This window comes from Ailuropoda melanoleuca, chromosome 2 (genome assembly GCF_002007445.2).
Source record: "Ailuropoda melanoleuca isolate Jingjing chromosome 2, ASM200744v2, whole genome shotgun sequence".
Taxonomy (NCBI): domain Eukaryota; kingdom Metazoa; phylum Chordata; class Mammalia; order Carnivora; family Ursidae; genus Ailuropoda; species Ailuropoda melanoleuca.
Window position 1 is genome coordinate 115,775,732 of NC_048219.1, and position 17,500 is coordinate 115,793,231.

The 17,500-nt window shown below is 37.5% G+C and overlaps 1 protein-coding gene and 1 long non-coding RNA gene across 14 annotated transcripts in view; one reads left to right on the forward strand and one right to left on the reverse strand.

Moving 5' to 3' along the window:
• Positions 1–7,303, forward strand: part of LOC100465411 — a 7,777-nt gene extending 474 nt beyond the window's left edge. The window contains exons 2-3 of the long non-coding RNA XR_002142877.2: positions 709–825; positions 7,169–7,303. This is a non-coding gene — a long non-coding RNA (uncharacterized LOC100465411). The remainder of the gene's footprint in view (positions 1–708; positions 826–7,168) is intronic.
• GTDC1 (glycosyltransferase like domain containing 1) overlaps positions 5,654–17,500 on the reverse strand; it is a 374,816-nt gene continuing 362,969 nt past the window's right edge. For 3 of the 13 annotated variants that reach the window (XM_034654517.1, XM_034654523.1, XM_034654518.1), the window contains 3 exons: positions 14,385–14,455; positions 13,589–13,680; positions 5,662–8,839 (listed from right to left, as the gene is read on the reverse strand). In XM_034654517.1, the coding sequence (XP_034510408.1) occupies positions 8,756–8,839; positions 13,589–13,680; positions 14,385–14,455 (247 nt within the window). In that variant the 3' untranslated portion in view covers positions 5,662–8,755. Of the gene's footprint in view, positions 8,840–13,588; positions 13,681–14,384; positions 14,456–17,500 lie in introns of all 13 variants that reach the window. The other 10 variants (XM_034654521.1, XM_034654520.1, XM_034654516.1 and 7 more) reach the window with 8 other exon arrangements.

Consider the following 17,500-nt stretch of genomic DNA (forward strand, 5'->3'; position numbering starts at 1 on the left):
GACGCCGGGCGCTGGCTCGGCCGGGGGATCGGGACCGGGCGGGGCGGGGGGCCGGGGTGCGTGTTCTCGGGCAGGGGAGCGCGGGGCCCGACGGAGGGCCCCGCGGCCCAGCCGGGCGACCTCGAGCCCCCAGCCTGCGGCGCGGGGCCAGACCCGACTGAGAGCGGAAGAACCGAGAGGCAGGGAGGGAAGGAGAAAAGAGGTAGCAAACCCCAGACAAGGAATCCTTAATTACAGATTAAAGGCGAGCAAAACCGTACACATTTTCCATGTGTCAGCTGACGGCCGCGACAAAAGGAAACACAGAACGCTGAGGGGGGAAATGGCCCCTCTCGGCCCCCCCCTTTTTTATCTGTGCAAATGTAAAATGCATTAGGTAGTGACTCTGGGTAGGTGGTGCCTGGGGCCAAATCGCAGCTGCACGTTCCAGTAGGAGGACAGCTCGCTGATGCACCCAGAGGTCTGGGGAACCTCTCACAAAAAAACGGACTATAAATACTCCGCTCGAGCACATCTTGCTTCTTCAAAACTCCATTACTCATACTTTTTAAGTTTTAAAATTTGGTGCTTAGAGTGTTGCAATTCATTATCTTCAGTGAAATCCTATTGTGCACGCGCGCGCGCACACAGACTCACACACATTTTGTTTTTCAGTTTTGTAGATTCCTTTTTCATTTTCATTTTTTTTTTTCTGGCCTGTTATCACAGCATTAGAAATCCAGGGGAAAAGCCAAGCCGATTGAAAGCCAGGGAACAGAGCAGCAAGCACCAGAGAGCACGAGTTCCCCACCATAGCCCTGCAGCTCAAGAGGAAAAAGGAAAAAGGTGTGTGCTTTGATGACTTTCCTTTTAACTATATCACAAAACACCCTGTCCCTGGGATTTAAGTCAGCGGTTCGCCTCCACAATATCCTGAATTCTCCATAGATGGAAAAGTGTTCCAAACTGACCACTACAAACCTCTAGTTCTGGGCCCTCATTTTTAACCCTAGAGTTAGATGGCCTTTGAGGGTCACCCTGAGCCATCATGCAATGTCCTCTTCTGTTTTCTCCGTCTTGTTTCCAGGCCAGCTTTAGAAAGAGAAGACTTCACCTCTTTGAGAGTAATCTATTACTGAGAGAATTGATGCAGAAGGTGGAAGGCAACCACCTTGTTTGGTCATTTTAGGGATCTTCCTTTTTGTAGATGATAGTTCCCCATTTTTCATTTGTATTTTTCACCAGTGTCATTTTCCCTACCGCATTTTATAAAATTTTTTTTTCAAAGTGCCTTTTCATGTGGTTCCAGTGTAGTGATTTGCCCACACCCCAAATCACGCTATCTGCATTCAGGACCAGTAGCTGCATATCAGTAATTCTTAAATTCCTCCTGATCCATATTTCCAACTGAAATTCCTAACGTTATTGGCTGGGCAAAAGCTTGAACCCAGAACCTTTGTGGACTGGTTGCCAGCCACGTGACAGCAGCGTTACACTCGGGGGATAGGAACACAATTAAGTTTCTGCCTTGGTCTCTTCCGTTGTAGAAAGCAGAGAGCCTTCCTTATTTCCCACCTTCCCCAGAAGTGTTAGTAAATTAGCAGATTAATAAATTGATATAAATCACACTAGATTCCAAGCCCATCTCCTCTTCTGATACCTATTTAGGAAACTTTAAAAATCTCCTGCAAGCTTCTAGACCTTCTCTGATTTGGCTCTACCCTCCCCACTTTTTGACTTTATCGTTCAGAAAAATAAATAAGGTGAAAGGGCAAATTAGGAGTTTCTCTTTCCTTACAGCTTCCCAGGATTTGAGAGAATCATCCTGTTTTAGGCCAGTTGTTGTTAGTTCATGTTTTTACCACCCACCAAAGAACAGCACAGGATTAAGTTTGTATTAATAAATGATGTTCATGACTAGGTTTCTAAATGCCAGAGCTATGATTTATTTTTTTAGATGGGTGGAGAAAGGAGAGCAGCAATAAACTAGCCCCTAAGTCACTCAAAATCCTTGGCTTGACGCATCTCTGTGGATGTTTTTGTCTTTTTTTTTTTTTTTTTTGTATGTACCTCTCATTTTCCTTTGAGTTCTATCATAATGAACTAAATATTCTGTAGACTATTTACCTTTGTCCATAGCTTCAAACCCTGTATTTATTTTAGTTAAATTTATAAAGAAGTATTTTATGTTCCCCCTTTCTACTTTCTGACTGCTTATAATTGTCCCTATTTATCCCTCCACCCCATTAGGAATTTCACAATAAAACCCTGCACCAAATAAATTAAAATCTGCAACTTCAGACACCCAAAGAAGAGGACATTAATCCACTTAGTAAAATACCCAAACCTCCCCCTCTCAATTTCAGCTCTTCTTAATGTAACATTTAGTAATTGCAGCTGGCTCCTTAGACTTTCCTCCCTCCCTTTCATTCTGAATCATATTGGCCTTGTTTAACCTTCATTTCCTTTCCTACCCCCCACATTTGTCCACGTACTTTTCTTTGACCATGTTTGTCTTTCTTTTGCTGCCCGGATTGAAAGCAATAAATAGAGCTTTCTAAGAGCGTAATACCTTCTGTTAAAATCCCATTCTACCTCCCCATTCACTATTAATGCTTTGTACAATTTTTATGTATCCTTCAGTTGTGTAGTTACTGCTCTATATTTTTCTGATTGATCATTAAGTTATGCTGGCTTTTGAGAATTGCCTTCATAATCCTGAAGTAAAGGCTTTTTACTTGGCATGCTCTTTGCCTTTGGAATGCCTTTCCTGGCAAGGACAGGCATTTCGGTTTGACTATGATTCTTAAGTTACAATTCAAGGCTAATTTGTTCAGTTAGGCTTCTACTACAAGCAGCTCTGGTTCTCACTGTTAAGTGCTCCAGGAGGTTGCCTAGTTGAAGGGTGTGTTGTAAGTACCAGATGTAATATACTTATATTGTACTTGATTATCAGTTTTCAAAAACAGCTGCATGCTTTGATATCTGTGTAAGGAAATATCAGAAGATAATATACCATTGGTATTTATTACTCTATAATTAAGGATGTGTCAGTGTTTCCCTTTAAAAAAAAACCCCTATTTTCAGAAATTCATATCTCAGGCATAAATTTCCCTATGAATTACAGTCTAATACCATATTAGAAGTATCTTCTTTTTAAGTTATCCCTCCCCTTCCTTTTCTTTCCGGGGAAATACATTTCAGGATGTAATTTCTGGGTTATCTGGGATGAGAGAGAAGCACTCCCTTTGCTGCACAATTAAAGGTGCTTCTGCCGCCCATGCCACCTGCTCCCTCTATCCTAGACCCTTGGCACCAGGTGAGATCGTGGGGGCTGCCTCTGGATGAAGGGCCAGCCTTCTGTCTATGCGGGTAAGTAACTTCATCATTGTATGACGCAAAAGGCAACAGAGAAGGCTCGGCTGTCCAGAAGTACCACATGTGACATGGAGTTTGAAATTTTAGTACCAGGAATGAATTCTTGTATATTCCTCCCCTTGTGGCCTCTTAGAATCCAAATGCGACCAGGGGTAACATGAAACAAATCGATAGAAAGGTACTGGCAATTTATTAATCCATATTCATTCTGCTAGTAAGAGAAGCAGGAGGAGGAAGGAGGGGAAGAAGATGGAGAGAGAGAGATTTGCCCCTTCCCCTCCTTTAAGGGATGGTGGCCTTGAGCAATTGGACTGACCATGGCCTTCTGCACAAGATTGTTCTAGACCTGGGTCTACCACCACAGGACCCGCAGCAACTCAGCTTCTCGTTAGGGCCTCAGTTGCCCCACAGGTTTCAAAAACAAATGCTTACCAGGAGGGCCAGGAAAGTTACCTTAAATGTATAAATGCACCTGAGTGTAAAGACCACAGGGAGTAGCAGGCCTATGATGGATGTTGGGGCTGAATGCCTTCCCACAGGCAGAATGATAGTAATAATAAAGACACTGAAAACGTCAGCCTCACTACATGGTCTCTCACGCCCCTTTTAAGACCAACCATGTGGGCCACAAAGCAGCCCCCTGCTACTCTCTGCACTCGCTTGCCTAGGGGTCCAATAGCCATGCACACTGACCCTGGTGCTTACTGAAAGACACATAGGTGACAATGACAGCGTCCCATACAGGGGAAGGCTTACGCAAAAAGTCTCTGTTTCTACAACATGGTCTGGCTCCTAAATATGCCCTTATATGATCCCTTGATTTTCTTATTTGTGAAATGATAATGGAAATACTAAATTTTCAAATATAAAGGACTTCACATTCCTTGAGAAAAGTATCACACAAGTATTTCCAGAAATCACTTCCAACACACCACCTTAGGTCTGCTATTTAAATGCAGTAACTGATAGAGTAACATAAGCATCTTAAATCATCTCCCATGAATCATCAGTTCCTTATATCAATTTATGAGAATAATTATGAACTTGTCTTAAGGTTGAAACTCATAACCATAGAGCTGCAACAGAGAAAGTCGGAATCACTTAGGTAATGGCAATGGGAAGACACTGACCCCAAATTCCACGGTAGGAAAACAGGCTGTAGAGTGACTGAGGATCCTTGTCCCCGAAGTCGTATGAACCCCCTATGCAGCTAGGGAATTTTAAAGATAGGGGAGGGAGAGCTCCTTCTCATGGATTGCAATGAAGGACAGAGTCCACAGCTGACCCTGTCTTGAAGAGGAAAAGGAACAGGAAAGGAACCAGTATGGGAGATGGCTGGTGTGGTCAGGAGCTCAGGTAACTCTGTGCTCTACCACACAGCTCTGAATTTTCCAAGATATGAAGACTGGCTCATGTAACAACTTCCTTTATCTTCCTCTCACTATCTTTCAAAAGGGAGTTTACAGAACTATGGTTTTCCATGTTGGGTTTGTAATGTTACAGGAATTAGTAAGAAATGGTGGTCAGCAGCCCCAGGAAAAAGGGACCCATGGACCATCACGTCAGACTTTCTCAAAGTATGATTTGTTTCAGGATCAAGGTTAAGTCCTTGGCTCCTGGTAAGGGGAGGAAAGTCTTCTTGTGCAAAACTGGCAGTTAGGGCAGTTTCTTCCACTGTCTGAAGGGAAATGCTTCTCTGATTGGATCAATAGTTTGAGTTAAGAAATGTTAAGGAAGGCATGGTAGCAAACTAACTGATTTATAGCTCCTATCAGAAGTCATATCCAATAATAACACTCAAGACACATAAAAAGTCACAAAGAGTACGAATAGCCTTTGGATACTATGACCCAACTTCAGAAGTAAGCCACTAGCCACCGAGTGAATATGCCTTTCCCTGTGACATGTCTGTGCTTTGTACCATCACTCCTCTGACTTAACAATTATTGTACATTTGGTGTAAATCCCCATGGTTTTTGTGTTTTATATTTTAATCGCCAATATACATAGCTTTGAGCTGCATGTAGAATTGTCTGAATGTTTTAAAACTTTCCCAGTTACATTTTAATGAACAGCTCTGAAGGGAGGGTGTATTATAGAAGCATTAGTTGTCCCGTAATCTCAGTTCAAATTTTAAAATGAAACATGTCAGTGGTTTATAATATACTCTCTTCATTGTTAAGTATCAAATCTGATATTAAAGGCCACCCAATTTTCCACTGAAACAGAAAGGCACTTAGGGTGATACTTGTCAATAGTCAATAGAAGAATAACTCATGGAATATGTCAACATTAAAAGACAGCAGCATGGACTATCATTTGAAAACTGATTCTATCACCCACAGAAAGTATCTTGAGACTTAACTGAAAATTTTATCGTGGCTCATAATATTTCTGGGTAGCAGATGCTTTCTCAAAAACAGATTTTACTTTTAAAAATATCAAATATAATTAACACCTTCAACATAAAATGAAATCTTTGCTTCCAGATGCATTTCAAGGTGTTGAAATGAATCTGTGCAGCCCTCTATGGCTGTGAGTTTCCATCGACTTACTGATTCTGCTGCCATCTTTATGTGGCATGTCTGAAGACTGGAGAATCAGAGCAGGGTGGGTAAACCCGCCATATCTGAAGGATGCTTATTAAACCACAAGCTTTTATGACAGAGGTCTTTTGACCTATTCCTGATCAACGTGGTATTAATGAATAGGTTAAGAGCTAGGTGCTCTGCTATACAGTACAGAAACAACTAGCCAGAAACACAGATTAGGTAAGTTCATGGCAAGCATCCTGGACACCGTACCAAGGTCTTGATCCTGAGTAGACTTTTAAAGATATTTAAACTTGAAATTGGCTTAGTGATTTATTTTAAAAGAAAAGAATGAACAGAACTGGATGTTTCAAAAAAGAAAGATCGAAATTTTCAACAACTATATTAAGAAATAATGGGAGAGTTTGATCTCTTTACTCAAAGTAAGGGAAATAGGAATTAAAAAGTCAACTTGTATTCGCAATTATCCTGTGACTTCAGTGAAGTATGGGTTAACTTAGTAACATGGATTTGAGAAGCACACAACACACGCAGACCCACAGATGCACACACGCTTCAAGTTTTCAAATGTTAAGAATTACACATTTACAAAACTTTTTATTGTTTATATGCACTAATACCAAGTCTGACAGCATAGTTTTACGAAGTGACAACTTTAATGTAAATTTTTATTCTAGAAGGAATACTGGGTACAGCTAAAGACAAAAGCTGATTTGCATTTATGGGTATAGGGGAAAAAACCCCTCCATACACAGGTAACTTTCAACTATGTCTATGATAAAATGGGAGCCCGTTATTTTCAGGACAGTAAAACACAGTAAATGAAACACTGTTTCTTGGCTGTGAGATTATACTTAATTATTTCGAGAAGACATCACTGTGACATGGCATCCTTCTGACTGAAGCAAGTTTACTGGTGTAGTTCACTTCATTATATGAAAAACCCTGCCCAAAGTGTCTAAGAACCTCTTAAGGTATATTTATACCTTAACTTTTACACTCAAAAGGAGCACACCTGATAGATTCCGAGTTCCCCAGTCTCAGACCGGAAGGGACTTCTGAAATAATCCCCGTGCCCTTTGTTTTATGGGTGAGGAGGTAATCTGTTCAGTGATTTCCCCACAATTGATGGGACTCGAAGCCAGTGCTGTGATGTCCCATCATGCGTTAAGGATCTCACAGTGGTTAGGGAGAGGACTGTCTGCAAAGATAGGACTGCTTGTTTCTGCTTCTTATTCTTCCTGCTTTTCAATTCCCAGGCCTGATGGATTCTGAATTCCCGGCCGCCTTTGATCTGCAAGACTGCCTCTATCCTGAGGGCTCGATCTGGCTCCTGGAGCTTGATCTTGTTCTTGCTGATGACTTTGCTACCTGTCCAATGGGCCCTACTGGACTTCTGAATCATTGCCTGCTCTGTCTTGGGTGCCTGCTAGACCACTCAATCCTTCTAGAAGCCAGAAGGCCACGCTTGGCCCTTGTGTACCCTCCGCTCCCGGGCTGTTCCTCACTCTGCAGTGTATAAAAGTTATTCCTTTCAAAAGCTAGGAAAGTTACAGTTTACCTGTCAGTAAACAGAAGATGGTTTATCAACAGACTTTACCTTAATGACTACAAATGTTTACCTCCTGCTTTCCAGAATGCAAAGAAAATCTTGGAAATGTCATAATATCTTACAAACATTTGCAAAACAGATCCTTGTACATCCGGAAAAGAAACAATTGTATTCGTTGTCTCTGACACAAGGAAAGTGTTCAGTGAGAAACATACAGATAGATGTACACTCTTACACATACTGAGATATGCTAATTAAAAACTGCAGTAGGCACTTTATTAAAAATTTATTTTACAATCTAGCTGTTCAAAACATCTTTATATCAACAAATACAGCAGCTTGATTATTGGAATCATAAGCGATTTATCTTGAAAAGATTATATTTGTAGCTGGATGCAAATATTTTTGAGGAGTATTTATATCAAAATTACTGTTTTAGTAGAAGTATTTTGATTTCCCTATTTTTACCCCAGGAAAAAAATTAAAACAAGTATCTCAGTGTTCATTTTATGGGCAAGATGGCCCCACTTGGTGTGTTTCCCACATTTGTCCAAATTACAGCTGTTTATCTCGCAACTTTAAAATAAATTAAACGCAAATGTAACTCTGTGAATCATGGGAATACCTGCCAGACCCCTTATGAATACCTTCACTTAAAAACCCCTGTGCCAGAGAGTCATTAATTTGCTAAAATAAAAGCGCTAAAGCAGCCCTTTGCCCACAAACAATTCTGAGATGGCTGCCCAATTAGTCTGGTAGCATTCTGATCCTCCGTTCAGACCCCGTGGCCCTCTGAGGACACAAGAAGGCTCCGATGATAACCTGGCAACCTAGGTAGAAACACAGCCAAGTGCGAGCTTTTGAAGCTGCAGTTTGGCTGCCATCGTGTCGGCAAAAAGAAAGAATTCAGGCACCATGTCATCCAGTACAAAGGATAAAAACGGATTCAACCGGAAATTCAATGTGGCACCACATATGGGATACATGAGTGCGGTTATACAACAGGCCACATATTTTTTTTGAACAGTCTCCTCCATGTGATGCTGAGGACATGTGTAACCATCATAACGTCTCTAGGAATCTGTATTTAATTTGAGTTGGGGTGGTGGCAGGGATGGGAGATCTGAAGCCGCCACAGGTTTGTGGCAGATGGCTCTGTGTCAGCTATGACAAGCAGCCAGGCTCAGCTTCCTCTGCAGACTTTCTTTCTCTCTGATCAGGTAAATATGGGCACACTCTGGAAAGTTCTACAGATTCTGCCTTAGGCTGCAAGTTTGTGACTTAGCCCCATCTGTCACAAATCTTCCCTAGGTTCTGTTGTAAGCAGAGACCTGAATTTACCATGTAGGGCTGCCCAAGAAAAAGGAGTCGTTTCACCCTGTGAGGGGGAGGGAGAGAAGAGAAAGCAAGGAAGAATCATTAACAACCGAAAGACGAAAGTATGCTCGAAATTCATATTGCAGATTTGCATAACTTACGTCAATTAGACTTCAAAAAGCCACCAAGTAAATGGTTCTCGAGTTTCATCAACTCAGGAAATCCCAGTTTCTGATTGGTTTGAAGTGGAACTGTCTTTTCAACCGTAGGGGAAAGCTCCCGATTTTTCGCCAATGGGTGCATTCCACTGCACACAGATTTCCTGCTTTATGTTATGGATGACGGCTATTCAAAGTTTATCATCCAACTTTTAACTTTTATAAACACAAGATACACAACACTCTTAACCCACGCATTTGCTGATGTGAGTTTCACTTTTAAGTGGTTAAGGCACGAGAGAAATGCCATTACTACTATGTGAAATGTATAAAGCCCTTCGAGTTTACAAATTTATTTGTGAAGAAAGAGAGAGGGAGAAGACCAGGGAGGAGGGAGAGAGGGAGGGAGAGAGACTGAGAAGTTGCCTGAAATTGTGCTGGTGCAGTTGAGAGATTTTTAGAAGTTCTAAAAATGTCACCAGTTTTTAAGTTTTCATTTTTAAGGAAAAAAGTAATGATTTTGGAGGAGTGTTAATACAAGTGAGCAACACCTTATTGACATCTAGAGTGTAAGCTCAAATTAAAAAGGGACTATAGAGTGACCAGTGTCTTGAAGGAAACTTAAAGTGGCTTGGCTGTGGTTCGGGGAGATTGAGCCCGATATAATTAAGACGACCACAACTGGCTTTTCTGGGCACTGACTCTGAACTGTAAGCGTAATCGTTGTTTGGAATCATTTTGAGGCAGAAATCTGAAAATTCTTCTCTCCTCCAATTAAGAGCAGGTTATAGAGGTTGCTAGAATGTTGCAGAATTTGAAGAGAACAGAATAAAAAGCAGCAGCTATCAGCCGAAAAATCTTAAGAAACTACAGGTCACTCTCAAAAGCACAGGGGAGAAGGCATCTTCTTTTGCACACAAAATATCGCACAATTTGTAAATAAAAGGAAATGAGAAATAGGATGGGAATGAAGATCTATCCCGTTCGTCTGGGCGGTATTTACTTCACACAAGTGCCCCATTTGTGCCCTGTGCTCTTTTCAATCTGGTAACAAGGTAATGTCCATAATTTTTTCTCTGAAGCATTTTAAAAGATAATGATGAGAAGTTTGTAAAAACAGGAGGCACTGATCTCAAAAAGTTGTTGGGAATTTTCAGTAAGTAAATTCACAGAGTAAAAATGAGGCAAAAATACAACTTCATGGTATTAGACTTGTTTGGGTTGAAAAGGGAAAAGTATTGTTAGTGTAAGAAGTCAATCCTTGGCTAATTATTTTATGGTTACTTCTAGAATCTTGTGTTCAAGTTAGGTTTGGGAGTCACAAAAAGCTCTCTGTCGTGGATGAAATGAAACCTATTTTTAATCTCTGTGACAAATATGTGGCCAATGTGTCTGACCTACTCGGAAAAGGAAGTGTCCTGAAAGTACGAGAAAGCTGCAGTTAATGACTAAACTTAGATGTAAACTTTTTAAAGAAATGTTTAGATCTTTTAAATCAAGAAAATGGTTTTAGATTTTTAAAAAGATTAAGAAACATTTAATTTATGCATGCATTGGATTTCTTTAAGAAAGATCTTAAGAAAAGTGTGTGTGTGTCTATGTGTGTATTTGTGAGAGAGAGAGAGAGAGGGAAAGAGGGAGGGAGAACATACTTGCATGCATGTGAGGAATTTAAACATTTCAAATTTGAAACCACTTCAGGTGAGAAGTCATGGGCAACAGTGTTCTGTAGTAGAAAGAGTCACTTTAAGAAAAAAAAAAGTGTCCAATTCTGTTTCTGCTTTTCAGTTACTAGCATTCTGTTTTAAATCCTGCTTCAAGTTATAGCCCCCAAACTCTCACTCATATTGAAAGTATAATGTCTCATGTGAGAAGAAAGCCAAGTGTTAGTAGCCTTATTCTAGTCATTAAATTTCTAAGTGTGAATCCATATGAAAAATCCTATCCTAAAGTGAACCCTATGTGAAAAGCAGTTGAGATGATTTTAAAATGTAAACTTTTGACAAAAAAAGAGAGTAAGGTGTAAAAATGTAAAAGGAGCAAATTAAAGAATTCAGTGACATTCTATCCTTTTAGATCTTAGAAGCATATGTTTTATAAAAGCAAAACAGCACTGTCCAATGGAATAAGTCTAAAAAAAACCCCAACATTCTCGTTAAGTACACACAAAAGACTCTTCCATTGCATAAGAAAAGTAAGGGAAATACTGCCTTGGGGGAAATAATTCTCTTGTATTTAGTGAAGGCAAATGTCACCTGAAAATGTGTATTTATAAAACATAAGGTAGAAAAATATCATAGGTTGTTATGTCTTAATTAGAAAGTTTCAGAAGACATTCTTTTTCTGTTTTGGCTCTAAATCCTATTCCAATAACCAAACTAAACCTGTGGTCCTTCCTGTGGTTTTTACCAGTTTCTCCTGACAAATGCATCCTAAAGCTTGATTACTTATAATTCTTGGACTAATTTATTAATTTTAAGACTAATCTTTAGATAAAAATCATCAGGATTTACACATGGGGACACATCTGAATGTGTGTAACAGATTTATAAAAAAGAAATCCACAGTAGAAAATACATAAAAAAGAATCATACATATGAATTCTTATAAATGCTTACGCATAAAATTTGAATTTATAAAACTCTTTGAGATGGAGCACTTCAGGATGTACGGACCAAAAACATATGTAAAAAGCAATAGCAGGAAATAACATTTAAGGCAGAGGTTATCTTTAAGCTGTATGAGGAACCATTTGATGTAAGTGATGGCATTACCACTAAGCTGACATTGTTTCAGAGTTTTTCCATAAGTTGTTTGTAAAAGAAATAATCACAGCCATATTATATGGAGTAGCTGTATTAAAATATTTCAACCAGAAGTCTGTTTTCTTTTGTAACTCAAGGCAACTTGTTGCAGTAACTTCTGAAGTGGTTAAAAATTTGTCCATGAAGAGTAACAGAGATAATGAGGCCTAACCTGAAGCAATGTTAAAAACTGATACATTTTGATGGTGGAAATATCATTATAAATACTTCACGGAAAAAACATTTTCCTTCTTTTTTTGTATCTCTATGAGAGGACAGATGGTAATTAAACTGATAGGGGTGACCATTCCACAATATATGTCAAGTCATTATGCGGGAGGTTGTAAACTGACACCGCGATGACAGTGATATCTCAATGAAACTGAAAAAACAAACAGAACTACACCAAAAATTCACCAGGAGGGAAGAACAAAATTAGTGACTTGATGGTGAGCTCAGTGAAAAGATCTCTGTGTCATATATAGAAAAGGAATCCATTTGCATAAATACTTATGATTCTATTTCTTCGATTTCCACAATTTGCACATTGCGATAGCCTGTCACGTGGAAAACGACTGGAGTAACATTTTATATAAAGCAGACCACTACTGAACTTCCAACATTAGGAAATGTGGATGGAAACCTTGGAAAGCTGTTTTGTCTGTGAAGCTTCCCCTGTATACGGTACAATCGTATTGACTCAAGGAGTAATATTGGAGCCTGGAACTGTTCAGTCAGCATTTTAAACTATTATGAGCTACCTTCTGAACCATTGCCAAGTTAATAGACAATGAAAGATAATGAGCTTGAAATTGGGTGTTAAATTGCATTTTTGGTTCTCTCCCTTTTTCTTGAAGTTTAACTGTTTCCTGCAGAAACAAAGTCCTGTTTTGATGTATCACTATGTAAATATGTATTTTAGGCCATGAGAAGGGAAAGGAGAGAAAAAAAGGCAGCAAACTGTATTTCATGTAGGAAGGTTATACATTAACATAGGAAAATTAAAATATACTGGATTATAAAACTGCTAGATTGTAAACTATACTGAATTTATGTAAAATGAAGATGCTACATTCAAAGAATATAAAAAGGTATATTACTCATGGCCTAGAGCCACCTTCCAAAGTCGTAAAGCAGATTTATCCCAGTTCAATTACTTAAACTTTAAGCAGGGCCTCTTTGTGTTGTGATTTCAACAATGTAAAAGTCTTGATTCAAACGAGGAAAAAAAGATCATGAATGAGGGGACTTCATGATGATTCTGTTTAAAACTATTCTCCCTTTGCCTTTGCCATTCAGAGAGGAGACTGGCAGTCTCATTCTAAACAAACTGAGGATTTTTAGGTCATTTTACTAAACTGGACAAGGGAAGCATTTGGTTCTTGAAAATCATCTTCAAAGTAGTTAAAAAATGAACACCAAACTTCACGAATGTCATTCACCTGAATTTTTGAGGCCTGAAGATTTCATTATGATGGGAAGAAAGGCTTATCCCTCATTAGTATAATTGTGGAATCTTTCCTTTACTTCCTTTTAAACTAATGAGTTACATTAATCCAGGTTCATTTTTATAAGCCTCTTGGGGCTAAATGTAAAGGACAGTCATCTTAGAAAACAATAAATTAAAAAAAAAGCATGTACCCTGCATTAAGTGCACGTATTTCATAAGACCTAGGTTAATACAACTGGCATCCAGTTTAATTAATCCTTGTTAGTGTAACAACTAATATCCCTCCCTAGCATGTTTCCTTTAAACATTAGTATGTTAATTAAATGTTTTTTTTTAAAGATTTTTCTTTGTACTTCAATATGGCATTTATACCACGTAAATCTCTCCTCAATATCTACCTTATAAAGATGTTTTCTTATAATATCTGGTCTCTTGCAGAAATTCTGGAGCCTTTTTGAAAGCTGTTCAGGTGTAGAATACAGATATTCAGCTGCAGGAAAAACAGATACATTTTTAATGAAACAAAAACCTCAAAGCACACACTCGATATTAGTCACTTTACTAATTAAAAATGCATATTGCTCTGTGCTGCCTCGTGTTTTACATTATTTAAGCATGATTTTATAAGGTTACCTCAGCTCACAAGGATGTTTAATGCTAAATAAGACTGTGTCGTTGTGCTGTTTAGACATCTCCTTTGGGTGATTAAAATACATTATTCTAATGTAACACAATGCATATGTGATATATTTAGTGATGAGAATTTTTTTCAAAGAACTGGTACTATAGCCGTATGTACCCTGTAACAACAGTTGCATATTATTAACTAGTCAATTGTTTAAATAATTTGGTGTGACTTCCAGTCCTTGATTTTTCTCTGTGTATATCATTAAAAAAAATCTGTAAGCAATTGCAGCAACACTGACCTGCTTATAAAAATCCATCATTATGGGATGTGTATGCTAACAATGAAGAATGCTATTTGAAAACTTGCTTTTTTGTTATCTTAAAAGAACAGATGGTAAATATAAGCTTACTCCAATGTATTAAAACACATAAAATTTTCCTTAACACTAACATGTTGACTTGCCAAATAAACAATTGCTCCTGCCTAAGTTTATTTTCAAACTTTCTAATTTAGCATGAATCATGTATTAAATCTCAACAAAGATGAAAGTACATTAAAGCAGCTACCTGGAAATATTTCGGGATAAACCAAATCTTTGGGACAGAGTGGGTAACAACCACAATACACAGCTTCCAACCTAAAGGAATTTTAGAAAGAGGATAAAAAAATATATTAAAAAGGCATTAACTATCATAGCCAGAAAGTGGTTTTGTTTGCCTAAGTTAACAGTGTGAGCCCTGAGTTAACTGGGACGAGAAACATGGTCGGCAGTACAAGCCTTAAAGCCAAAGTTGCTCTTTTAATAGATTTATTGATCATATATGAATTTCATAGAACAGAACCAACAGCATATGTTTTGTTCACGGAATTAATCAAAGCGCAGCTCTGCATTTTTTTTTGTTGTTTTTAAAATACTATTTAACACATTTTATAATCAGCAGATAAACACATGTAACAACATGGTAAAGTATGGACAGCTTTTCTTAATAATGCTGCAAAGCCCCAGAATGTTCATTTTTCAAAAATGTTTAAATAAAACAGCAAATACTTAACTTTAACATTGTAGTCACAGAAATGATCGAGGCACTTTTAAAAGCATCAGAAAAAAAATTTACAATCTGTTGTGATGGGGCATTTTCATTTTAAACTCATGCTTCAAAATAATTTGTTATTTTCCAGAATGCAAAACTATTCTCCCTTTTACTGAAAAATTCTCATGAAGATTACCTTAATGAACATTTCACTTTCTTGGCCAAAAATTCAGCTCATTTCCCATTTTATCAGAAAAGAATACTTTTATTAGTTAACAAATCAACAAGAAAGTTTCACTTTGTGAAAGGATTTCCCCAAGGGACACCTATGGGAAGGTTTGTTTTTTTTTTTTTTTTTCCATGTCATAGTAGTAAGGGTTAAGCAGAGGGAAGGTATTGCATCTCAAAGGTTGTTAGCCCTGCATAATGGCTATTGATCTGACATATAATAAACCTTAAAGATACCACTGTAATTTCTGTTGGCTAGAAATTACACAGTGAAATTCAAAGCACTCTTTAAAATATGTTTATTTTATGAGAAACTTTGAATTGCATCCAAAATGTTGACCAAAGGCGGAATTTTATTTTGAACTGCAGATTTTTTTCAACCCAAGAATAATTTGAAGTTATGTCAATGTTTACCTTGTTTGTTTATAGTGACAAAGCACATGCAATTTAAGCTGTTTTTAAGTGGGTGATGTTTTCCCTATTTTATTATGTTGACTGAAATTAGTTTAAATGAAAAGTATTTACTTTGAGCTGCAAAGTTTGGAAAAATACTGAGTTCAAAGTTTTGCTTGAGAACTGATAGAAGTTACAAGGTAACACAGTGAAATCACAGGATCTAGTTACCAATTTTTAACCTCAAAACCCAAACTAATATCTAATATATTTTTTCTCTCTATACATACGGTATTGCATAAAATTCTTATCTCAAGCACAGCTATAAACTGCACTGTGACTGCATTATAAAACATCCACTAAAGTTTTGAGCACATAAACCAGTGATATTCTGTATGAACCAAGAGAAAATACACACTTTATCTGAAGACACTCAGTTTTAAAATGCTGTGCCAATCGAAAAGTAAATACATATGAACATTCTCTTATAATTACATAAAATCAAGAGTGAAGTCACAGACATTTCAGAAAGTGCACGTTATCTGCTTTTTAATAATGGATTTGAATTAGAGTGTTCTGTTCCCCGAAAGAAAACTGCAGGCCAAGTTACATTTTGAGTCATCATATGAGCACGTACTATGCCACCTCCAAAAACCTCTGCTAATTAAAATACAGTGAGATAGGAATGGCATTATTTGATTGAGGAGGGAAAAATTTACAAATTTTGGATTTCAACTTTTATTTGCAAATTATCTTATTTGTGGTTATATTTCTAATTCACCAAGAAAAAATAAAAACCAGCCACCACTTCTGGTATAATTTTGACTTATTAAATACTAAACCTCATTATATAGATTATTTAGATCAGAACTATGTTTTAAAATATATTGAATAGGCCAGGATGTTTTTAAAGAAATTTCTAAAATTCATTGCCATAAGTTTCTCATATTTTGTTATTTTGAAGAAAATGATCATCTCCCGACAATAATACAATTATTCACCATTTCAATTCTTATGCACTACCAGTTAAATAATAAATAGGGTTCCAATTGATCTATTGTTAAAATGACTAGCAAATGACCTTTTTATTCCAATTAACAAATCATCTGCTAAATCTATGAATCTTAATATTCAGATCTATTCACTTCAATTCATACAATTTATCTGCAAATAGTTGTTGGGCTTTTGATTCTAAATATAATTAGCTGATAATTTTGCTTGGCTGAATTACTTTTCTGGAGGGCCTGCAAAGGCTCTCAGTCGCATTATCTAGCAATAATGAATCTGATAGGTGAAATTTTTTACTGTAATGAGGATGAGACACAGTTGTGACACCTGAGTCTACTAATAACAGAAGACTGCTAATTATCGACAGCACTTTTTTGTGTGATGCAAGGAGGAAAAAAAATCCCTCATTATTAAAAAATAAAAAGTTACAATTATAAGTGACACCGGAGGAGAGTAAATAAAATGGAGTGATTAAAACATTGCTGCTTTAAGGGTGTTTTTAATTAAGTGGAAATGCTAATGTTGTCATACTTAGCAGATGGGATTAAAATTAGTTATTGTAAGTAACTCATATTTTATGTTATGGTTTCCACAGCATGTCTACAAGATCTAAGAAAGTGATACATTCCATAAGACATTTTAAAAATGAAATTCTCATACTCTTTACAACTCATAATAATGAACATCATGAATAAACTATTGAAAAAAATCCTGCCAAGGATTTTACCATAGTGACTTAACTAGCAAGGAATGTAGCCATAATGTACTGGACTGTTACAATCTCACTGATGGTATGTCTTTTGCTTTGCTGATTGTTGCATTCCGTATTTCATTCACACTCAACAAAAACAAAAGTTTGGTACTTGGGCATTTAGCCAACATCAAATGTGGTGTCAAGAAGGTAGGGCCTGGATACAAGGAAAGATCATGACCACCCACTAAGGTGATGTTCTAAACTAAAACAGAGGATGCATCATGTAACTGCAGATAAAAACCTAATTGCACACTTTCTCCTACTTTAT